The 24912-nt window shown below is 44.6% G+C and overlaps 1 protein-coding gene across 2 annotated transcripts in view; it reads left to right on the forward strand.

The window, feature by feature from the left end:
• Window positions 1–545: 545 nt before the first annotated feature.
• DNAH5 (dynein axonemal heavy chain 5) overlaps window positions 546–24912 on the forward strand; it is a 324445-nt gene continuing 300078 nt past the window's right edge. The window contains exon 1 of one of the 2 annotated variants that reach the window (XM_027520119.1): window positions 546–929. In XM_027520119.1, coding sequence (XP_027375920.1) covers window positions 918–929 — 12 coding nt within the window. In that variant the 5' untranslated portion in view covers window positions 546–917. The remainder of the gene's footprint in view (window positions 930–24912) is intronic. The other variant, XM_027520118.1, reaches the window with a different exon arrangement.

Raw genomic sequence — 24912 nt, forward strand, 5'->3', positions numbered from 1 at the left:
GCTGGACTCGGTAACAATGCTACGGGGTAAATATTACTAAAATAATTTCACCTGATTCCTTTTACTTTTAAAAACATGGCTCCTAGAGGTATAAGCTGACAAATGTGGCAAACATATTTCTAATGGGCAGTCCTAGCCCCAAGGATTGAGGACAGTTTGCAGAGATGGAAATATTTTTATTTTTCTTTGTGAAGTCTTTTAGGGCAAAATTCTTGGAAACTTCATACATGTCAGTACAGGTGCTGTTCTGACAGGCAGACAGCATTTACCAAATTATCGTAGTCACCTCCAGGTTACACATTTCCAGAGAATTCATTCCTAGGCTAAAGCATCAGCTGTGAAGTTACCTGACAAGGAAGCAACAAGGAACCACAGGACAAGGCAAGGCTGTGGGAAGCTGTGGGAATTAAAATGGAAACATACTAAGTCTCCTTTTGAATTCGTTTTTTCCTGAAGCTAGAAACATAGAAAACTCAGCAGAGAAATTCAAAATGAGTGGACTTGGCTGATGCCAGAAGTAACCTTCGGATGAGAGCCAACAGAAACTTGATGGAAAGCAGCCAAAACACGGCATCTGGGGGTCGGAAGCCGAAAACTGAATTTCCTCTCTGGTGGGACCAGTGGCGAGAGCGCGGCAATGAAGTGCTCTGGACTTCGATGCCCTCTGGACTTCGACTTCCCGAGGAGCACCAGGAACGGGAGGAGGGATCTTGGTCCAGGCGGAGCAAAGCTCGTCGCCATGGCAACCACATGAGCCACAAACAGCCGGCCTAGCCCAGCAAGAAGCAACCCGAGCAGACGCCTAGGAACGGCGCGAGCTGGGGACAGCGGTAGAGGGGTGGGCAACAGAGCCCAGCACCGGTCAGCTGGGCCCCGACCCGTGGCGTGTCCCTGCCGGAGCACCAGACCGCAGCGCCATGGATAAGCCGGTACTGTGCACTGTCCCTCCGCGCAGCTCCCACGCCTCCGCCCCGCCCCCGCCACGGCGCATGCGCGGCCTCGGAACTGCTGGGTGCTGGGGACTCCCCGGAGGCCACGCGGTCACGGGGAGAGGATGGGTGGGCTTATTTCCCGGCTTCAGATTCAGGCCGCGTGGCCTGAAGACGCTTTCATGAGCTTGTGGGGCTAGAGTTGCCGGTCTCTGAGTTTTGCTTGTTTCCCTCAGGAGGTTGTGGTGGTCGATCATGTTTAGCAGGGCGCGAGTAAAGTGCAGAAGCGCAGGTTCAGGGACCGCCTTTCTCATTTTATCATCAACCTGCTGCGGAAAGCCCACCCGTGGACCCAAGCAACCCATTGACCCAGAGCGAGCATCAGATATATCCAGGCGTGGCGGAGGCCGCTTTTGTGTGAAGTTTGTTGGCTGTTACTAGCTCTCGTTAGCCCTTGGGTTTGGACAAAAGCAAATGTTTAGTTCCCTTGGAGAGAGGGAGCCAGACGGTGTTCAAGGAAGCCCTGTTGGGTGGTTTCCTGGTGTCTTGTAATTTCGCCTCAGTACAGGGCAGTGGGGAGGGGGCTGGAAAGGAATTCTGCGCATTTAAATCAGGTTTCACTCCATTTGGCTTTGCTCTCTTAAATGAGTTTTATAGGGTAAAAAAAAAATTCGCCTACTTGTTTTTGCCTTTGTCTTCTAAACTGATTCCTGCTCTTTGGAACTCAGGGAACGTCTAGGAGACTATAAAGCCTTTTCTGCAAACAAGAAACAGGGCACAGGGAGGGGCTTTTGTGCCCAGGAGGGCCTCAGAGGGTCGCCATCAGTTTCAATATGGATTTCTGTGGTTACATTATACATTTTTTCATTTACACTAGCTGTAGCTATGTTGGGCTTCCCTGGTGACTCGGATGGTAAAGAATCTGCCTGCAATGCAGGAGACCTGTTTTTCATCCCTGGGTGAGGAAAATCCCCTGGAGAAGGGAATGACTACCCACTTCAGTACTCTTGCCTCCATGTACAGTGGAGCCTGGCAGGCTATAGTCCATAGGGTGATAAAGAGTTGACACGACTGAATGACTTTTACTAATACTGCTATAGCTATATTACTATAGGAATATAGTATGCTAATCAATAAAATGTGCATCCTGTCATGATTTAATAAACATGAATTTAATACTGATTTAATTAAGAGCAATGTATACAGTTTATGTGGTTTCTGAGGTGGCTCAGTGGTAAAGAACCCACCTGCCAAAGCAGGAGATGCAAGAGGTGCAGATTCGATCCTTGGTTGGCTAAGATCCCCTGGAGAAGGGCATGGCAACCTACTCTAGTATTCTTGCCTGGAGAATCCCATGGACAGAGGAGCCTGGCGTCCCGCAGTCTATGGGGTCGCAGAGTCAGATACGGTGAGTGGCTGAGCATGCATACACATACATATGGTTTATGTGTATGATACTTCAACAGTTTCCTTCCTTCTGTAGATATTTACCTTTTACAAACTTTTATTTTTGTGAGCATCTTGCCATGATAGATTCATATTATTGCTCTTATTTTCATGTAACTTATATGCCATAAATATTTGGAATTTCCAAAATGTCTGTTGCATTTCATTAAGACAAATACCTGTTAATTCATTTAATCTTTTTAGTGACTCTTCCTCATTTTCTGTCCAGGAAAATAGAGACCCTGAAATGACAGATGGCATTGCAACTGCTAATGCCAATAAACCAATGATATTTTTGTATATCTTAATTTAAACTTCATATATTCTATAATCTTACATAAGTTTATCAAGTTTTATCTCTGTAGGGATATAAAAATATGGCTCTTAGTCTAAAGCCATACTGTTTTATGTTTTATTAATTATGCTCACTTTAAGATTGAAAAATGTAGGCTACTAATGCAATATATATATATATGTGCTAAGTTGCTTCAGTTGTGTCCGACTTTTTGCAATCCTATGGACTGTAGCCCACCAGGCTCTGCTGTCCGTGGGATTCTCCAGGCAAGAATACTGGAGTGGATTGCCATTTCCTTCTCCAGGGGATCTTCCTGACCCAGGGATTGAACTCCTGTTCCCTCATAGCCCAGTTGATAAAGAATCCACCTGTAATGCAGGAGACCTGGGTTAGATCCCTGGGTTGGGAAGATCCCCTTGAGAAGGGGAAGGCTACCCACTCCAGTAGTCTGGCCTGGAGCATTCCATGGACTGTATAGTCCACGAGGTCGCAGAGTCGGACGTGACTTTCACTTTCACTTTCTTTCTTATGTCTACTGCATTGGCAGACGGGTTCTTTACCACTATATTTAAGTTATATGGTTAAGTAAAATGCAAACATACATATATATATATATATATATACACACACACATACACATACACACACTCTCTGATGGCTTTCAGCGGAGAGTTTTTAAAGGCAGTGTTTGGGATGAAGGCTGCAGCTCATGGACTTTCTTCTGATTGGTTGGTGGTGAGGTAACATGGTGATGTTTAGGATATCTTAGTCATCAGCTGTCTGATTCCAGCCAGTCTGGTGTCTAGAGCACGTAGTCAGCATGCAGTCACCATCCTCCACCTGTGGGTGGGGGGCTCTTAGTGTCTGCAAAGATGTGCTCAGATGGTTATACGTATCCCTTGAGGAGGAACAGGACTCTTTTGAAGCTATCATTACTTTTCTTGCTTGACTGCTTTTCCTTTGTTTCTGCATTCCCTCTGTTCTCTAATTAGTAACTGCTTAAGCCTGCTCTTTGGAACTCAGAAGGCCTAGGAGACCAAAGCTTTTTCTACAAACAAGAGATGAGGGACACGGAGAGGCTTTTGTACCCAGAAGGGTACAAAGATCCTGCTCAGTTTCAGTGTGGATTTCTGTGGTTATATTATTTAGGAAAAATAGAAGCAAATGGACACTGAGACATAATAAATTGTCACAGCTGGGAAATGTGACCTCTATGGAGCTCTCAATTCCCTGGGGATGGTCAAGGATGCTGTTCTTCTCCTTTGTCCGAGGTCAGTAAAGCATTAGAGAAAGGCTGCTATGAATACGGTTATTTCGAGGAATTGGTTCCTGCTGCGTGAGAAATGTCAGGAGGAAGTTCACCTGTTACATTTTCTCCTTTCATCAGGCTGAGCTCTTTCCTGGCACTGAGCACTGTGGCTGTTTATTTATACCTCTCTGCTGTTTGCATTCGGCTTCACTCTTTGTAGCCTTACTTATAGCAAATAGACCCAAAAGGGTGAAACGACTGCTCACTCCTTACTTTGTTTATGAATAAAAACCGAGAGCTTCAACGCCAGAGTAAATTGCCTCCCAGGGGTATTTTGGTTTCCCAGGCTATTGGATGAGGCTCCTAGGAGGAGTTTAGCATTCAGGATGTTGCTTGGATATGTGTGACCCCACCCTCAGGGCCAGGCCCACTCCACTGCCAAGTCCCACGGGTGGTTTGTTGGTTGGAATCTGAATGAATGCTTTCTTGCTGATTTAACTCATGCTTGAGGCTGGGGTAGGAAAGATGAAATTAGAGGATACTTTAGCAGTTTGGTTCGATTAAAAAAACACCTATTAAAGTGCCTACTTTGTTTGCAGGCCTGTGGAAGGGCTCTGGGGAGGAGTATGAGTTGCTTTTCTTTTCTGCCAGGCTTTCCTGATGGCTCAGTGGTGAAGAATCTGCCTGCAATGCAGGAGATGTGGGTTCAATCCCAGAATCAGGAAGATCCCCTGGAGGAGACAATGGCAACCCTCTCCAGTATTCTTGCCTGAAAAACCCCATGGACAGAGGAGCCTGGTGGGCTACAGTCCAGAGTGTCGCAACGTGACTGAGCACACGTGCACACACATTCTTTTCGGCCTCCGTTTTTCTTTCCCTCCCTCGCTTTCTTCATTTCTTCTTGCTTTTCTCTTCCTTCCTTCATGTCTCCCGCCCCCTCCCTCCTTTTCTTTCCCCCTCCTGCAGCATGATGGTTGGATGGCATCGACTCAGAGGACATGAGTTTGAGCAAGCTCTGGGAGATGGTGAAGGACAGGGAAGCCCAGCGTGCTGCAGTCGTGGGGTCGCAAAGAGTCGGACACGACTGAGCGACTGAACAACAACAATATATATTATGTTGTTTCTTGCAGATGCTTTTTTCAAGTTTTCCTTGAGGATTTTGAAGATCCCCTCACACTCACTACACAATTAATGATTACTCTCCCTGTTTCTTTGGGGACTGGATGAGATGTGCAGATTGTGACCACTGCTTACTGGTTTTGAGTAATGCAGATAAGTGGCTTGGGCTTGTCTTGCAGGAGGTGGATCATACATATTGAGGAAGGGAGAGCAAGCATGGGATGCTCGTCAGATTCCTGACAAAGTTTCCGCCTGCCAGATGTCATGCTATTTTAATAAGTCCATGTAGTGAAAGCCTGTCATTGTTCCTACCCCAGGTGGGTAGTAGAATTATGATTCGGTTCCCGTGGGCCAACATTTCCACCCCAGGAGAGTTACTGTGAATAGTCAGAATTCTTTCTTTCTTGACGCAGCCTCCTGGTTGGGCCAATAGCATGTGGGATGTGGGCAACCCACCCTCACCCACCTCATACCCATCACGAAGGGAGTGGGCAACCCACCCTCACCCACCTCATACCCATCACGAAGGGAGTGGGCAACCCACCCTCACCCACCTCATACCCATCACGAAGGGAGTGGGCAACCCACCCTCACCCACCTCATACCCATCACGAAGGGAGTGGGCAACCCACCCTCACCCACCTCATACCCATCACGAAGGGAGTGGGCAACCCACCCTCACCCACCTCATACCCATCACGAAGGGAGTGGGCAACCCACCCTCACCCACCTCATACCCATCACGAAGGGAGTGGGCAACCCACCCTCACCCACCTCATACCCATCACGAAGGGAGTGGGCAACCCACCCTCACCCACCTCATACCCATCACGAAGGGAGTGGGCGACCCACCCTCACCCACCTCATACCCATCACGAAGGGAGTGGGCGACCCACCCTCACCCACCTCATACCCATCACGAAGGGAGTGGGCGACCCACCCTCACCCACCTCATACCCATCACGAAGGGAGTGGGCGACCCACCCTCACCCACCTCATACCCATCACGAAGGGAGTGGGCGACCCACCCTCACCCACCTCATACCCATCACGAAGGGAGTGGGCGACCCACCCTCACCCACCTCATACCCATCACGAAGGGAGTGGGCGACCCACCCTCACCCACCTCATACCCATCACGAAGGGAGTGGGCGACCCACCCTCACCCACCTCATACCCATCACGAAGGGAGTGGGCGACCCACCCTCACCCACCTCATACCCATCACGAAGGGAGTGGGCGACCCACCCTCACCCACCTCATACCCATCACGAAGGGAGTGGGCGACCCACCCTCACCCACCTCATACCCATCACGAAGGGAGTGGGCGTGGACTTCCTTGGAGTGCTTGGACTTCAGAAAAAATAAAGAATCTTACTCTTGGAGGGCTGAAAGCTCGGTGGGCCACTTCCGATCATTGTTTAGCTTATTCAGGGTAAAGAATAAAAGGATTTGTGATCCATTGGTGTCCTGAAGTGTCCATGTTATTGCTCATTACAAAGAAGCAAAGCAAGGCTTAGCCCAGAGCAAGCAGTCACCTCAGACTCCGGCAACCCTCCCCAAAGAGGGTCAAGTGTCAGGGGCTGTGTTGGGGACTCAGGGGACATCTTGGAAGAAAGGTGGCTGCTGCCATTCAGATAAGGACCAGCTGGGCCAGGAGGAACCTTGACCTGGATTTGACATCCGTATTTTACAGCAAACAATGTTGAGATGGACACTGAGCAGCAATATTAGAAGTGTTTCCTTTCAGATGAGTGTGGAAGCTCTGGAAAGTTGGAGGTTATGCTGATTGTCATTGCTGCTCTTGAGGTCACTCCAAACTTACTAGCTTAAAGTAGCACCAGCTACTGTACTATCTTGTCTAGTTTCTGTGGGTCAGGAGCCCAGGAATGGGCTTAGCTGGAGGGTTTTCATTGGTGGCTGGAGGAGCGAGGACTGGACAGGCATCTCCCTTTTCCTCTTCCTGTGTCTCACATCAGACTCGACTGGTCTGAGACACGGCTCCACGTGGTTGGTCTCTATGAATAGGCTTCCTCACAGCAAGGTGATCTCAGGGCAATTGACTGCTTTCATGATGGCCGAGAGCCTCCACAGAGAGAATTCCAGAGAAGAAGGCAGAAGTTGCCTCATCTTTATTACCTAAATGCAGGGATATAGCAAAGTGCTAGCACAAATATATTTTGCTACATGTCTCTGCCAAGCATTCCTTCTGCTGTGTCCACTTGGCCAGACTCATGACCTAAAGGTTCAAGGCTGGGGTCACGTTCAATGTAAAAGTGTCCTGTGGTGCCCTTCATGGAAAGAGGGGCTCCATAGCGGAGAGACTCAGTTTGAAATGGATGAGCCAGAAGCTAGCTACGGAAAACTTTTAATCACCAGATATGTCCGAAGTGGAGCACTGGTTTCTCATCACTGTCTACTGAAAAATGGAAATTCTGTTCTGTCATGACTGCTCTTGATAATGTAATAATATAATTGTAAACACACTATACATTTTCTTCCTTTAGGAAAGAAGTTGTGCAAAATAGATTTGATCAAAATCCTTTGTTTGTAGGACCCAAACCTGTAAACAGTAAATCGCCAATACCTCTGTCTGGGGAACTTGTGTGTTGTGAGCATATGATCTCTTCATCATAAAAGACAAATCGCATTCAGTCCTGCTGAAGGAAGGTCTAAATTATCTTTGTATTCACTCTACAGACAACATTGCAAAGTTGTAAGGAGATCAAAGAGTTTTCAGCCAAAACTGTATCTATCTATATTTCTGTATATATCTATTTTGACATAAAAGTTTTCTAGGAAATTAATACAAATATTCTGTTATTTATTTCCTCGCTTTTGTGTTACCAGCCTTAAGCAATTTGTAATTTGTTATATTTTATTTGTTATTTCTACCTAAATATTTGCTTTAATGCCTAATTTTGTGTTTCTAACTCTCTTTCTTAATGTGGGATGCCCAATCTGCTTAAACCTGGTGGCTCAGATGGTAAAGAATCTATCTCCAATGTGGGAGACATGGGTTTGATCCCTGGATCGGGAAGGTCTTCTGAAGGGAATGACTACCCATTCCAGTATTACCTGGAAAATCCCATGGACAGAGGATCCTGGAGGGCAGGCTACAGTTCATGGGGTCACAAACAGTTGGACATGACTGAGTGACTCTTTTATTGATTCAACTCTTTTATTATTCAGCTCTTTTATTAATGTGAGGCCCCCAATTTGCATAAACCTCAGGCCCCACTAAATCAAGATCCACTCCACTTTGGCCTAAGTAAGTGCTAAATGGTTTATGTGGGAGCTCTTGGCTCTAGTGGGAGGATGGGAAGGGAGAAGGGGTGAAGGGGTGGAAGGAAGGAGCTAAAGAATAATTTTGCCTTTGTCCCGGTTTTCCCATGGACTGGCTTTGGTGGTGGGGTCCCAGACATCCTGTTAAATGCCTGCCACAGATGCTGTGCTTTACAAGGCATCATGGGGGATATAAAAGAAACTGAAAGCACATGTCTTCATTCTCAAAAGGTTTAACCATCTCATTGGGAAGACACGCATGTCAAATTGCTGGAAATCCTAAACAGGTTAAAATGAAAACCGATTCAGCACAAAACACACATGGTTATGGTGGCATGAATAACACAGGGAAATCAGTGTGGGGCAAAGCCTCAAACTGGCCTCCTCAGAGGATGAGATTGTTGGATGGCATCACCGACTCTATGGACATGAATTTGAGCAAACTCCAGAAGTTGGTGTTGGACAGGGAAGCCTGGAGTCCTGCAGTACAGGGGGTCGCAAAGAGTCGGACATGACTGAGTGACTGAACTGAACTGAAACTCTGTGTGATCTCTATTTTGTTACCTTTACAACTGATAACAGAGTGGGTGGAATATTTGACATTCTTTTTGCCAAGAAAGTTAATCTCAGAACCCTTGGGTATCCAGCATCCTTTTCCCAGACTTGTGGAGACCTTTCTAGACCTTTTTAAGTTCCTACTTAAAAATGAAAAGTCCCTCCCAAGTCCCTTCATGTACCTTGAAAATATGTTCCACCTGCTTAAGGAGAAATTTTAGAGAGAGTAATAAAAACAGAGCAGATTTAACTTCTTTCTGGACCTGTTGTAGCATCTGCATCATGGTTATATTTGTTCATTAACTTCATCATGAATATTCATTGGAAGGACTGATGCTGAAGCTTCAATACTTATGGCCACCTGATGCAAACAGCTGACTCATTGGAAGAGACCCTGGTGCTGGGAAAGATTGAAGGCGAAAGGAGAATAGGGTGGCAGAGGCTGAGATGGTTAGATAGCATCACTAACTCAAAGGATATGAGTTTGAGCAGACTCTTGGAGATAGTGAAGGACAGGGGAGCTTGGTGTGCTGCAGTCTGTGGGGTTGCTAAGAGTTGGACATGACTTAGCGACTGAGCAACAGCAACTTCATCATGACTTTGGGACCTGGTTTGATCTGCGTTAGAATTTTAGATCCTCCATTTTAAAGCTGAGCAAGTGTAGACAGGCACTGCTGAGGGAAAAAGTGGGCATCCACTGGCCCTTCACTGGAGACCTTAATCATATCTTGTGTTTGTGACTCCCCACTGCTCTCTCATTGGCTTATATATGCTTTAAGGGTGTTAATGAATAACAGAAATAGATTTCCACTTCCCAAAAAAGAGCTCTAATGTTTCTGGGATAGTTAAGACATCCAAGGAAGTAAGTGGGTCATTATCTAGTGGCCCCCGTAGTGATGGTTGGTTTAGGAGAGGCTGGTTAAGTTCCACCCTGGGAGTTTTAGCTCTTTTGGTAACTGTGTGTTCATATATGGCCAGGGATCTAATATTTTAAATTTACCATAAAGATTTAAAAATGGCTAGTGATGTATTCTTGCCTTTTTGATCTCCCTTTCGTATTGGGGAATAACATTACGTGGCCCTGAAATACCATCAACTTGGCATTTCTTTATGAAGCGTGTCACAGAAGCCAGCTCCATTACAAGGGGATCTCCCCAAATATAGAGAGGTATTCTTGCAGTGGAATTTCTTCAGAATAGATGTTTAAAGGCAAATTCGTAGGCCACTGGCACCAAAATGAAATAAAATAGGACTTAGGCCGTCACCAGTGAATGCATAAATATAAAGATATTAGGTTAAAATATTCATCTGTTTTGGACAAAGGCTTAAGAGCAATGAATGATAGGTGCAAATGATCTATTAAAAACAGTGATGCAAAAATTCTGAAAAGAGATATCATGGGTTTTCCTTCATCCTTACCTTGATCTCCATCCTCCTCTGGATTTCTTAAATGTGCAATTTTGTGGGTAATCTGGGAATTGGGTAGGTTTTTCTTTCCTTTTTTTTTTTTTTTTTGTGGCCATGCCATGTGGCTTCTGGGATCTTAGTTCCCTGACCAAGGATTGAACCCATGCCCCCAGCAGTGGAAGTGCAGAGTCCTAACCACTGGACTGCTAGGGAAGTCTCTGGGTGGATTTTTTTTTTTTTGATAGGGTCTGCTGGACTTGGTGGCAGCTTCCCTCGTAGCTCAGTTGGTAAAGAATCTGCCTGCAATGCAGGAGACCTGGGTTCAATCCCTGCATTGGGAAGATCCCCGTGGAAAAGGAAATGGAAACTTACTCCAGTATTCTTGCCTGGAGAATCCCATGGACAGAGGAGCCTAGTGGGCTACGGTCCATGGGGTTGCAAGAGTCAGACATGACTTAGTGACTAAAGCAGCAAAAATTCTGGACATGGTGGGAGTAGTGTGTCTGTTGGGGGCTGGGAGGTAGACAGTCATCCTGTGCAGATCATTTGGGTTTTGGGAATTCGAGGCTCTTCCCAGCTACTCAGTTTAGCTCAGCAATTTCTGTTCCTGCGGCTCAAGTAACAACCACCACCCAGTCAATCTTTGGTGGGTCAGACCAGGCACACCTTTGGTTCTGTGAAGTGGAGTCGAGAGGCCCTTTGAACGAGTCTCTGAAAACCATTTAATCCTTGACTGTTGAAAAAAATACCTGCTTCCTGGGAGCCAGGTACCTGGATGAGCTAATGGGGTGAATGTCATTGGTCGCATTCCTCGGGGATTTATGACATGACTTTGTTGATTTGGGGGCTTGGGTCTTCACCCACACAGCACTTGCTTTATTTATATTAAGATTATTGTTAACAAAGTCTGTTAATTCCTGCTGTGTGTACTGAAGGATATTGCGGTGAAAGAAAGGATTCTCTCAAGTGCTTGTTACATATGACACTCAGACTTCTTTACCACATTTAATCCTGGCCGTGTGTTTTAAGAGGTCAAGACACATTCCCCACCTCTGCAGATGATGTTTGCCTTGAAGTCCGCACCTAGGGGCAGAGGACAAGAACGAGATAGTTCTCTTCTTGTTTTTAGACTGTGTGAGTTTCAACATATGGGTGTGACCCACTCCTCGACGTGTTAACCACAGTAGTAGGAAAATGAGAGATTTCCCTGGTGGTCTGGTGGTTAAGACTCCACGCTCCCAAGGCAGGGGACCTGGGTTCGATCCTTGGTCAGGGAACTAGATTCCCACATGCTACAGCTAAAGATCCTGAGTTCTGCAACTAAAACCCAGTGAGGCCAAATAAATAAATAAATATTTAAAAACATACCCTCCCCCCAGATTTTATTTAAAAAAAAGGAAGAAAGAAAGAAAAAGAGCTCCCCCACCACGTCCATCTCTTTTCTGTCTTCACTGCTCTTGTCACCTCTCTCTCCTGTTTCTTCCCCTCCACTTCCTCTTCTCCCCCTTTCCTTCCTCTCCCTGAAACCCCACCTGAGTCCTTGGGTCTGGTCACCCCGAAAAGCATGCATCCAGGAAAGGGAGCCATTCGGGTGGACACCTTCTCTCCTTACACAGAGTCACACAGAGCAGCCGGCTGCCCACCTGGCTGTTTGGTGTTAGCAGCAGAAAGATATCATTGGTTCATTTCCAGCCCTTGGTCTTGAAGAAGACAGACATAGAATAAAAGTTCATATTAAGGTACTTTCAGCTTAGACTTCCCCAGTGGCTCAGCGGGTAAAGGATCTGCCTGCAATGCAGGAGACACAAGAGAGGCAGGTTCGATCCCTGGGTCTGGAAGATCCCCTGGGAGAGGAAATGCCAATCCACTCAAGTATTCTTGCCTGGAGAATCCCATGGACGGAGAAGCCTGGTGGGCTACAGTCCAAGGGGTCACAGAGTCAGACATGACTGGCTAAGCACACAGCACACACATACTTTCTGCTTGGGTGTTACGCCTTTTCCCCTGTTTTACTAGTTTTTTTTTTTTTTTTTAACTTGGTTCAAAAAAAACAAACAGATGACTTTCGTGCTGGTCACGTTGAGGCATGCTCTGGAGAGGCAAAGTCCAGACTTGTCCAGGGCAGAGAGGTAAATCCAGCCCTTCGAAATGGATTGCGCTCTAAGAGGGGAGCTGTAGCACCAAGTATTCAGGGGGTGAGTGGGGGGGAAGAAGAGCCTCTTATTTAAGCCAGTTTTGTTTGCATGATTCTGGATTCCTGCAGTTAATTTATTAGGGATTAGCCAATTCAATGTTTGTTACCTATTTTTTTTTCAGTTTACATTTTCTCTTTGCCTTTTAAAAAACCAAATTTCTTTTAAAAATAAAATTTGGAGGCATTAAATGCTTTTCAAAGGTTTCTTTCTTTTTTTTTTTTTTAAAGCAAATGTATATTGTTCCCTTGAGGCAATTTCCTCTCTTCCTTCTTTGCTTCCTTCCTTTTTCTTTATCCTTTCTCTCTCTTTTTATTTATTTATTTTTTTAAACATTCATTTATTTATGGCAGTGCTGCTTGCAGGTCTTCATTGCTGCTTGCAGGCTTTCTCTAGTTGTGGTGAACGGGGCTCTTCCTTGCGATGTGCGGGCTCATTGCGGTGGCTTCTCTTGCCACAGAGCACGTGTGCTTCAGTAGCTGTGGCACACAGACTGAGTTGTGGGATCTTCCCCGACCAGGGATCGAACCCATGTCCCTGCATTGGCAGGTGGATTCCTTACCACGGAGCCACTAGGGAAGCCCTCTCCCTCTGTTAAAAATATTAATTTAGTAACACAGAATCTGGAGTCAGATTTCCTGGGTCTGAATCCTGGCTCCCACGCTCAGTGACCTTGATCTCAGCTGTGTGACCTTGATCTCAGGTGGCCTCGGCGTGCAGCAACTTGAAGCTGGGCATCGGTTTCCCAGCCAGAGATTGAGGCCAGGTCACAAGACTGAGTGAGAGCTCCAAATCCTAGCCACTAGACCAGTGGTCGGTGACCAGGCCCTGGCCCTTCGGCTTTGCAAGAAAGAATTTCCGCAATGATGGAAAAGAGTGAGACAAGTAAAGTGTTTATTGGGAGGAAAAGAGCTCCTTACATGTGGATAGATACATGAGAAGGCTCAGAGAGAGTGTCGTGTCCTTGTGGTATTTTAAATCGCTTTTATGGGGAATTTCTTCCAGGTTTCCTTTGGCCAGTCACTTTGATTTGTCTGGTTCTGTGTCTGCATGTGGTTTATCTCAGGATCCTCCCGTGTGTGTGCACGCAGACATCTGTCAGTCAAGATGGATTCCACCAGAGGCCTATGGGTAGTTGACATCACTTACTATGGGGTGGGACCCCCTCCTTTTTCGACCCCCAAGGAACTTTCTAGTTTCGAGGGTTTCCTTGACTTAGAGAGTAAGAAATATGTGGTCTCTTATCTTTTATCTGGGCCCTGACCAGCCTCCTGTCTTGATTATCCTGCTTTTGATATTTTGGAGTTTCAGTCCATGGTGAATGAACTCAAATTGCTTTATCTGGGGGTTGGGGAGGGCTTCTATCTCCTGCCTTAACCTCAGTAGGTAAGTGGACATCCCTGGGCATCAATGTTTTAACCTATAAAAATGGAGAAAGTAACAGTAACTACTTCCTAAACATGTTGTGAATATCCAGTGAGCTGATATTTAAAAGTGCTTAGAACAGGGCCAGGTGGAGAATAATGCTAGTAATTAAAATGAAAATAAGAAAGAGGTAAACCTAGGAAACACAAGAAGCAAAAAGAACATAAAAATAAGTAAGCCAGCCTCTCAGTCTCAGAAACAATCTCCCTCTCTCTCTCCCTCTCTCCCCACATACATGTATATACAATTTAGTTTTTATTGAATACATTTTTTTTTTACAAAAATTGATTCTTACTCTTTTGGAGCCTGATTTTTGTCATTTTACAGTGTATCATAAGTGTTTCAATTTCTTTAAAATGTCTCTTGAACATGATTTTTAATGCATTGAATACCTCTATAGTAATTTATTTTACGAATCTCTTATTGTGAAGCTATGAAGGTTTTGTAAAGTATTTCCTATGTTAATAATTTATACATATATATACAACAATATATATGTATTGTGAAAGAGGAGAGTGAAAAAGCTGGCTTAAAACTCAACGTTCAAAAAACTAAGACCATAACATCTGCTCCCATTATTTCTTGGCAAATAGATGGGGAAACAATGGAAACAGTGACAGATTTTATTTTCTTAGGCTCCAAAATCACTGCAGATGGTGACTGCAGCCGTGAAATTAAAAGATGCTTGCTCCGTGGAAGAAAAGCTATGACCAACCTAGGCAGCATATTAAAAAGCAGAGACATTACTTTGCTGACAAAGGTCCATCTAGTCAAAGCTATGGTTTTTCCAGTAGTCATGTGTGGATGTGAGAGTTGGACTATAAAGAAAGCTGAGTGTCAAAGAATTGATGCTTTTGCACTGTGATGTTAGAGAAGACTCTTGAGAGTCCATTGGACAGCAAGGAGATCAAAACAATCCTAAAGGAAATCAGCCCTGAATATTCATTGGAAGGACTGATGCTGAAGCTGAAGCTCCAATCCTTTGGCCACCTGATGTGAAGAACTACTCATTGGAAAAGATCCTGATGCTGGGAAAGATTGAAGGCAGGAGGAGAAGAAGATGACAGAGGATGAGATGGTTGGATGGCATCACCGACTCGATGGACATGAGTTTGAGCAAGCTCCGGGAGTTGGTGATGGACAGGGAAGCCTGGTGTGCTGCAGTCCACGGGGTCACAGAGAGTTGGACACGGCTGAGTGACTGAACAACAACAATACATACATATGTGTGTATATGTCATTGTTATGACAATACCCCTGCGCCTCTGCTCCCATCCTCCAATCCCGCCTCCCCCACCTTGCCCTTTCTGTGTCTTCAGGCTTCCATTTCTGCCCTGGTTTCACTTGAGAAATGCTTTTAAGGAGATTTTTTGGTTATAAAAGCACCTTGTTTAAACAGCAAACACCTAATGGGTAAAGAGGATCTGATACTATGTGCAATGAAAAATTGTTAGTTGCTAAGTTGTTTAGTTGCTTAGCCGATTTCACAGTTGTTTAGTTGCTAAGTTGTGTCCAACCGTTTTTCGACACTATGGACTGTAGCCTGCTAGGCTCCTCTGTCCATGGAATTTTCTAGGAATTTTCTTGCCATTTCCTACTCCAGGGGGGCTTCCCAACCCAGGGATCAAACCTGCGTCTCCTGGGTTGGCAGGCGGATACTAGTTTACAGAGAACAGTTGGAATACGTCAAGGTTGCTTCCTCAGCTGACTAAGACTTACTACCCGTACGGCTTGGCTGAGGGAGCCGTCCCAGCAGTTTGGGTTGTAAAACTGCCACTTCCCCCCCCCTTGATTTCAGGTCTTGTCTGATTGAGCTAATTAGGCTCAGTCTCTAGTCCTTGTGGCCTGTATTTACATTTCTGGTGTTTAGAATATTACTCAGCCATAAAAAAGAATGAAATAATGCCATTTTCAGCAATATGGATGGACCTAGAAATTATCATACTAAGTCAGACAGAGAAAGACAAATATCATATGATATCACTTATATATGGAATTTAATTTAGAAAAAAGATACAAATGAACTTATTTACAAAACAGAAGCAAACTTATAAATATTGAAAACAAACATGCTTACCAAAGGGGAAATGTGGCAGGCGGGGAGAGGTATACCAGGAACTTGGGATAAACATGTACACACGGCTGTATATAAGATAGAAAACCCAGCAAGGAGCTACTGTAGTGCACGAGGAACTCTGCCCAATATTCTGCGGTGACCTCTGTGAGAAAAGAATCTAAAAAAGAGTGGATATATGGGTTTGTGTAACTGAGTGACTTTGCTGTACACCTGACGCTAGTACAACATTGTAGATCAGCTGCACTCCAATAAAATTAAAGTATTAAAAAAAATAAACAACAGACACCCATATCCTTTCAAAGTAAAGTAAAACAAAGCCAATGGCCTCATCAAACACTGTAATAATGCAGCCCTCCTGAGAGCAGGAAGCTAAAGGAGCAGCAAGAGAAAAATACACACAGCCAACAGACAACTATGATGGTCTCTATGCTTTACATTTATCTGAACTTTATCTTATCTATGGCTTCCCGGGTGGCTCAGCTGGTAAAGAATCTGCCTGCAATGTAGGAGGCCTGGGTTCAATCCCTGGGTTGGGAAGATCCCCTGGAAGAGGGCATGGCAATCCACTCTAGTATTCTTGCCTAGAGAATCCGCATGGACAGAGGAGCCTGGTGGGCTACAGTCTGTGGGGCCACAAAGAGTCAGACACGACTGAGTTGAGAAAAGTTGAGAATTGTTTTATTGTGTGTTATTATATAATATATTATTTATATAACATTTTTATAATTATTATAATATATATTTACATATAATGTAATTTATATGTAATATAATTATGTTATTATATAATCATATAATATATGATGTATATATAATAATCATATAATATTATATTCATATAATATATATTTATTATATAAACAATATATTTATATAAATATGTATATTATATAATATAATAAAATATATAATATATTATCTATAATAAAATAATTCTCAACTTTTAAATTTAGAGGGTCCTTGCACTCAGATTATTGCAAGTACAAAAGATCTTTGTCAACTAACAAATTCTTTCCAGACTAAGAACAGTTGAGCCAATGCTGGAGTGATTGCGTCAAGAATCCAAAAGATGGTTAAGCTCGCCACCTAGTGGCTGTCAAGGAAGTAGCTTCCTTGAATTTGGCCTCTCGGTTTTGTTTTCCGGTGACAGACAGGCTTCTCACTCACTGTGTGTTCATTTTTACTCCAGGCAAAAGCAGTCATCATTTGAGAACTCCCACTGAAGCATCCTATTAAATTCTCTCATATTTGGTGGATAATGAGGCATTAAACTTCATCAGTTGCTAATAGGCCCTTCCTTTCATTCTCTTGTGTGAGAAGTCGATTGCTGATACCTTCCTACAGCAGCGCTCAGGGTAGCCCACTCGTTGGAGGATGAATTGCTTTATATGTCTTGTATCCAGTTGTGTCCTATTGCAGCTTCAGTTACCCAGAAAGGAAACCAGGAATTTTTCATCTCTACCATATTCAGCTTCTAACCTGACCATGTTGTGAAAAGCGCTCAGTCGTGTCCACCTCTTTGCGACCCCATGGACTATACAGTCCATGGAATTCTCCAGGCCAGAATACTGGAGTGGGTAGTCTTTCCCTTCTCCAGGGGATCTTACCAATCCAGGGATTGAAGCCAGGTCTCCCACGTTGCAGGGGGATTCTTTACCAACTGAACCACAAGGGAAGCCCAACTTGACCATAGACCTCATTTAAAGCAAGAACATCTTGGAATGGCTTCTCTAAAAAATGCAGAGCCTGGTTGTGGATTTGTCTTACCAATTTATTTGGGAGTGCAATCCCAGGAAAGCACGTGTGAGGAGAAAGCGGAGTGAAGTAGGGAAAGAAAGAAAACCAACGCATGCATGCATGCTAAGTTGCTTCAGTCGTGTCCAGCTCTGTGTGAACTTATGGACTTGTAGCCTGCGAGGCTCCTCTGTCCATGGGATTCTCCAGGCAAGAATACTGAAGTGGGGTGCCATGCCCTCCACCAGGGGATCTTCCCGACCCAGGGATCAAATTGCATCTCTTAGGTCTCCTGCATTGGCAGGTGGGTTGTTTACCATTACCGCCACCTGGGAAGCCAGAAAACCAATAGGAACATGTGTAATGTAGTATGTCCCAAATTATTTCCAGGTAAAGTCTGTTGGGACTGTCTGCCACGAGGCAGCCTGGACCTAGAGCCATGCAGCAGTGGGAGGGGTGGGCGGTAGGGGTGGATTGAGGTGGGGGGAAGTGGGGTTGGGGGGAGAAGGAGAGCTTATCTCATGTTACACTTTCCCGCTGTGAGCGTTTGCTTCACTGACATGAATTCCTTTGCTCTTCTGGTTGTGCATTTTGGGTGACAAGCAGATTCCAGGTGTCTCGTGGCAACAGGGAACCCCAGGCAGGAAGTGAGAGGCACACCGGCTGGAAATGAAGTCAGAGCTGCTGTGGGCTGTGTGTATGCAAAGGTGGTCAGTGCTCACCCAGAGATGTCTCAGAGCCACAGTCGGGGCAGGACAGTGGTCCAGGGCCTCAGAGACAGATGAGGCCAAACACATGAGAGGTGGTGCAGGGAAGCGTGGGGTGCTGTGATCTTGCATAGTTTTTACCCCAATCCCTGCTCACAGGAGCCCATCAGGGAACTCCGTAAATATTGGTCATGGATTTTCATTAGTATTGTTTTTCAGTCACTAAGGCATGTCTGACTCTTTTGCAGCCCCATGGACTAGTAGCCCGCCAGGCTCTTCTGTCCATGGGGTTTCCCAGGCAAGAATACTGGAGCAGATTGCCATTTTGTTCTTCAGGTCATCTTCCCTACCCAGGGATCGAACCCGTGTCTTTTGTACTTGCAGGCAGATTCTTTACCACTGAGCCACCAGGGATTTTAATATATTTTCTAGTAAATGCTTCCTGCAGAATTTATCATTCCTAATCATGTGTTGATTAGGATCTTTTTGGTTGGGGAAACCTAAACCAATGAAACCAGAGGAAGAAGAGGGGCCGGAGTGGCCAGGGTGGCCTGGGGAATCACAGTGTGGGCAGCAAGGGGACTGGGTCTGAGAAAAGGGCAAGAGTCAGTACCGGCAAATATCTCTCCCAGACTCCTGTCTCTGCCGAGGAAGAGATTCCCTCTTCAGGGAAAATCTCCCTCTTTTGTCTCTTAGAGCCTTCATCTGATTGGATGATGCCCACGGACATTATGGAGGGTAATCTGCTTTCAGTTCAGTTCAGTTCAGTTCAGTTGCTCAGTCTGACTCTTTGTGACCCCATGAATCGCAGCACGCCAGGCCTCCCTGTCCATCACCAACTCCCGGAGTTCACTCAGACTCACATCCATCGAGTTGGTGATGCCATCCAGCCATCTCATCCTCTGTCGTCCCCTTCTCCTCCTGTCCCCAATCCCTCCCAGCATCAGAGTCTTTTCCAATGAGTCAACTCTTCGCATGAGGTGGCCAAAGTACTGGAGTTTCAGCTTTAGCATCATTCCTTCCAAAGAAATCCCAGGACTGATCTCCTTCAGAATGGACTGGTTGGATCTCCTTGCAGTCCAAGGGACTCTGAAGAGTCTTCTCCAACACTACAGTTCAAAAGCATCAATTCTTCAGCGCTCAGCCTTCTTCACAGTCCAAGTCTCACATCCATACATGACCACAGGAAAAACCATAGCCTTGACTAGACGGACCTTTGTTGGCAAAGTAATGTCTCTGCTTTTCAATATGCTATCTGCTTTATTCAGAATCTATTGATTAATTTGTTAATCTCATCGAAGAGATAGCTTCACAGCGACATCTAGACTAGCATTTGACCAAATATTTGGGTTCTGTGTGTAGCCACATTGACACCTAAAACTCACCATCCATCAGTGGGGAAAGGAGTTGATACCCTCTCTCATGAAGGATGGTACTTGGCCCCACGAGCATCAAAGCTGCACTCGCTTTCTCCCCAGTTCTCAGATTTCCCCTGGAGCTCGTGGGGGGCCCCTTCCCCTGAGACTCAGCCCTGAGCCGTGATTCAGGGCCTGAAGCATCATATGGAAGAGCTGCCTTTCTGTTCTTCCCTCCCTGGTTCTCCCCTGCGACCCTACACAAGATTCGTTCTTCTCCGTTGACCGAAATAAGATAATGGGAAGAAAACCCCTAAAATCCTTATGGAATCACCTTTCCTGAGGACTTCCCCAGCTCGTGTCAGACATCCATATGGACTCAGATGTTTCTGAATCCCATTTGGCCTGGGCTGAGACCTGGGATTTCCATGTGAGGGTTTGAGCTTTTTTTCCACCTTCACAGGAGAATTTGGAGCTACTAGTCTGGCTATGAACCAGAGAGGCAAGAAAGCGGGAAGGATTTTTTTTTTCTTTGACTACTATCATCTTTCTTTTATTATTGGAGTATAACTGCTTTATAGTGTTGTGTTGGTTTCTGCTGCACAGAACAGTATATGCATATACATATATGAGCCATATATACAGATATGTACTGTATACATAGTATATATGTATACATATATCCCCTCCTTTTTGAGCCTCTCTCCCACCCCCACCCATCCCAACCATCTAGGTTATCACAGAGTACCGAGCTGAGCTTTATGTGCTAAACAGTAGCTTACTACTAGCTGTCTATTTTAAAAGCGGGAAGGATTTAGGGTTAGGAGATCAGTCCTGGGTGTTCATTGGAAGGACTGATGTTGAAGCTGAAACTCCAATACTTTGGCCACCTGATGCGAAGAGCTGACTCATTGGAAAAGACCCTGATGCTAGGAAAGATTGAGGGCAGGAGGAGAAGGGGATGACAGAGGATGAGATGGTTGGATGGCATTTCACCGACTCAACAGACATGAGTTTTGATAAACTCCAGGAGTTGGTGATGGACAGGGAGGCCTGGCATGCTGCAGTCCATGGGGTCGCAAAGAGTTGGACACGACTGAGCTGCACTGAGGGATTTAGCCAGGAAAGAGGAAATGAGGAGGGGAGAGAGAAAGGCTGTGGAAGGTCTGTGTGTGAGAAATCCAGGGACAGCTTTGGGGTGGAAGCAAGTGGAAAAGCAGAAGGAGAGGCTTTGAGAAATGTTGCTATGGGTTATAAATCTAATCCTCTTCCATATTCCTGGAGATAATGCAAGCAACAGTTAGACTTTTTGAAAACCACATTTGGTTTTCAATTTGGTTATCTGATCCAGGACTCAGATACTTTACGCTGGATTCCACGGCTAGACAGAGCCCTGTGAACCCTGAGTTTTTAGTTGGGGTTACTAGCGTCTTCTTGCCTGGAGAATCCCATGGATGAGGGAGCCTGGCAGGCTGCAGTCCAGGGAGCCTCAGAGTTGGGTACAACTGAGCTGGAGTGCATGCAGTGCAGTGAATGAGTCATCCTATTAAGACTGCTAACGAGAGCGACACTTTATAATCAAACATTTATGAATGCCCCCAAGCTTAGCAACAGATTGCTTGGGGAGTAGCCCCATCTTGTGGAGAAGCCTAAAAATATTGGGTTGGCCAAAAACTTAGGGGTTTTCTGTAACATCTTATGGAAAGACCCAAATAAACCTTTTGGCCAATCCAATATTTCAGTGTCACACTGCTCAAGGTTAAGGAATTGAAGCAAAATGCATTTGAGTTTTAATATTATTACCCTTTTGAGAACATACCGTGAACTTTTATGTAATTGGACCAGTACCTTTTCTGTGAAAAACAGCTATTTTTCATAGGTGATGAAGTCACTTCAGCAGGTGATACTGAGTCTAATTGCAATAACATGTTTAAAAATGTCTAGATGACTCACCTTTAGTTTCCCGTGAAAAGCATTATTGTCGGCATTTAATTCACTTAATGTGAGTTTTAAGCAAATTGAGGCTGAAAGTGCTCATGATTACCTTGGACATGAATAAAGATTCCCATTAAACTCAAAGAGGCCGAGTAAACCATTGAAGGATAGAGCAATGAAAGAGATGGATGCATGAGAAGGTTGGTGTTATATGGTTAAGACTTCCTTTGTTTTTCTACAAGTTTAATAACGTTCTGAAATGCAGCAGAAGCCTAGATTTTCTTTCTCTAGGTGTGGTTAGTGTTAAGGAAAGGGCTGAGGTAGGATGCAGAATCGCTTCTTACTAGAAAAATCTGAGACCAACTCTTTACCTTCATATGTGCAAAAAGACCGCATACAAGGAGCCCTGAGTTCTCATCCTGGCCGGTCACCACCTGCCTCCCTCATCAGGAGGAACCGACTTAACTCCAGGTACCAGTTTCCTAATCTGTCCTGTGAGGAAATCAACCTTGTAAGATGCCACCTTACAGGTTGAAGAGTAGAAGCAGACCAGATGCGTTGCACGATGCTTAGGAGGAGAAGCAAAAGTGACCTCTGCTTCCGAAGAGGCCCCTCCTTCGGGGGGGGCCCAAGAGAGAGGAGGCAGTGCCTGGTGCCCAGGTGTAGGTGGGGATGTGAACTCCCTGCTATCAGAACCTACCTGTGCCATCAGGACCCGGTGGACGGTCAATGCAAAATCCTACATTTTTGATCTGAAGGATCAGAAAACACTGGATTTATGATAGGAATTTCAGGTCCTGTGGGCACTTGGAGTTTCTAACCGGCCATTAGTAAGCCAGGCACTGTTTCAAGAAGAGAAGACTTATTTCCAAAGTGAGCAGGGGAACTCTGCTATGATTTTCTTCCCAGAGCTCTATGGACCACATAGCATCTTTCCCAAAAACTTCAAGCTGGGTCAGGGGGTAGAAGGGGCTCCACCAGATGGCGCTGTGTCTTGCTCTGGGATCCCCGCACCCCGACTGGAAGCCTTATATGTTACTATGTCTGTGGCAGGAGCAGTGAACCCCAGTATGGGATCTGTTGCCTCCAAGATCCAAAGAGGCTCAACAAAACCTGTGCTTCTTTCTAGTTCAGGAAATTATATTTGGAACCGCAGCTGTAGTTAAAAGTCAATTCCTGGTTAAGCTTATTTTGTGTCATTCAGTGCTTCTCACCCAAAAGCAGTTCTGTCATTTGGTCCTCCTTTTTTTTGGAGGGGTGGGGAGGAGGCGCTGGTCATGTAGAATCTTAATTCCCCAACCCGGGATGGAACCCATGTCCCCTGCAGTGGAAGCATGGAGTCTTAACCACTGGACCACCAGGTTAGATATGCACAAAAACACCACTCCATTTTAAAGGTGCTTTTATCAAGTGCATGATCCTGAAACCTTGGACACACAGGAAAATGTGAAAATTAAAATTAACTCGTGAAAATTAAAATGTCAAGTTTTGAAAAATTACTTTACAGTGGTTGGACAGTCTGTTTAATTCCAGGCTAGTTCAACCTGAAGAAATTACAGCCTGGTTTTTGGCAGTATTTTGGTAATAATGATAGATGAATTCACAAGTTTTATGTAATTGTCTGCAAAATGCATAGGAACATAGTTATAAAGTATGTTCAAATCTATCAGCAACTCTGTTATTTTTGTATTTGAAATGACATTTATATTTGCTAATAACATTTAGATAGAGAAAATAAAAGTGATTCCATTTTAGAAACAGTGAAAAAAAAGTTGTTTAAAATAATTCTTCTGTTTGTGGTTAAACCACCAGCTTGAGACACAGGGTCATTTCTTTTAAAATTTCTTTTCCATTTTTAGAGATTGCTTTTTAAAACAAGTTGATATACTGTGTTTTATGATTATGTGTTGAACCATGATAAAATCTAGACTACAAAATATGGTGCGTTTAGAGATTTCTAGTTTTGTTTTTTTTTTTAAACTTTAAAAGTTATTTTATTTTGAAATAATTTCAAACTGACAGAAATTTCAAGAGTAGTTCAAAGATTATCCTCATATCCTTTAGTGTTATCTGTAGTTAGTGTTTTGCCTTATTGGTGTTATTGTCCCTCTTTCTTAATCATTAAAACATTTTTTTATTGGAATATAGTTGATTTCCAATGTCGCATTAGTTTCAGATATACAACAAAATGAATCAGTTATACATGTATCTATTCTTTTTTATCGTCACCCTGCTTATTTAACTTATATGCAGAGTACATCATGAGAAACGCTGGACTGGAAGAAACACAAGCTGGAATTAAGATTGCCGGGAGAAATATCAATAACCTCAGATATGCAGATAACGCCACCCTTATGGCAGAAAGTGAAGAGGAACTCAAAAGCCTCTTGATGAAAGTGAAAGTGGAGAGTGAAAAAGTTGGCTTAAAGCTCAACATTCAGAAAATGAAGATCATGGCATCCGGTCCCATCACTTCATGGGAAATAGATGGGGAAACAGTGGAAACAGTGTCAGACTTTATTTTGGGGGGTTCCAAAATCACTGCAGATGATGACTGCAGCCATGAAATTAAAAGACGCTTACTCCTTGGAAGGAAAGTTATGACCAACCTAGACAGCATATTCAAAAGCAGAGACATTACTTTGCCAACAAAGGTTCGTCTAGTCAAGGCTATGGTTTTTCCTGTGGTCACGTATGGATGTGAGAGTTGGACTGTGAAGAAGGCTGAGCACTGAAGAATTGATGCTTTTGAACTGTGGTGTTGGAGAAGACTCTTGAGAGTCCCTTGGATTGCAAGGAGATCCAACCAGTCCATTCTGAAGGAGATCAGCCCTGGGATTTCTTTGGAAGGAATGATGCTCAAGCTGAAACTCCAGTACTTTGGCCACCTCATGCGAAGAGTTGACTGATTGGAAAAGACTCTGACGCTGGGAAGGATTGGGGGCAGGAGGAGAAGGGGACGACAGAGGATGAGATGGCTGGATGGCATCACTGACTCGATGGATATAAGTCTGGGTGAACTCCAGGAGTTGGTTTTGGACAGGGAGGCCTGGCATGCTGTGATTCATGGGGTCGCAAAGAGTCGGACACGACTGAGCGACTGAACTGAACTGATTCTTTTTTATATTATTTTCCACTTTAGTCCATTACAGAGTATTGAGTAGAGTTCTGTGTACTATATAGAAGGTTATTATTATTAGTT

Source organism: Bos indicus x Bos taurus, chromosome 20, assembly GCF_003369695.1.
Source record: "Bos indicus x Bos taurus breed Angus x Brahman F1 hybrid chromosome 20, Bos_hybrid_MaternalHap_v2.0, whole genome shotgun sequence".
NCBI lineage: Eukaryota > Metazoa > Chordata > Mammalia > Artiodactyla > Bovidae > Bos > Bos indicus x Bos taurus.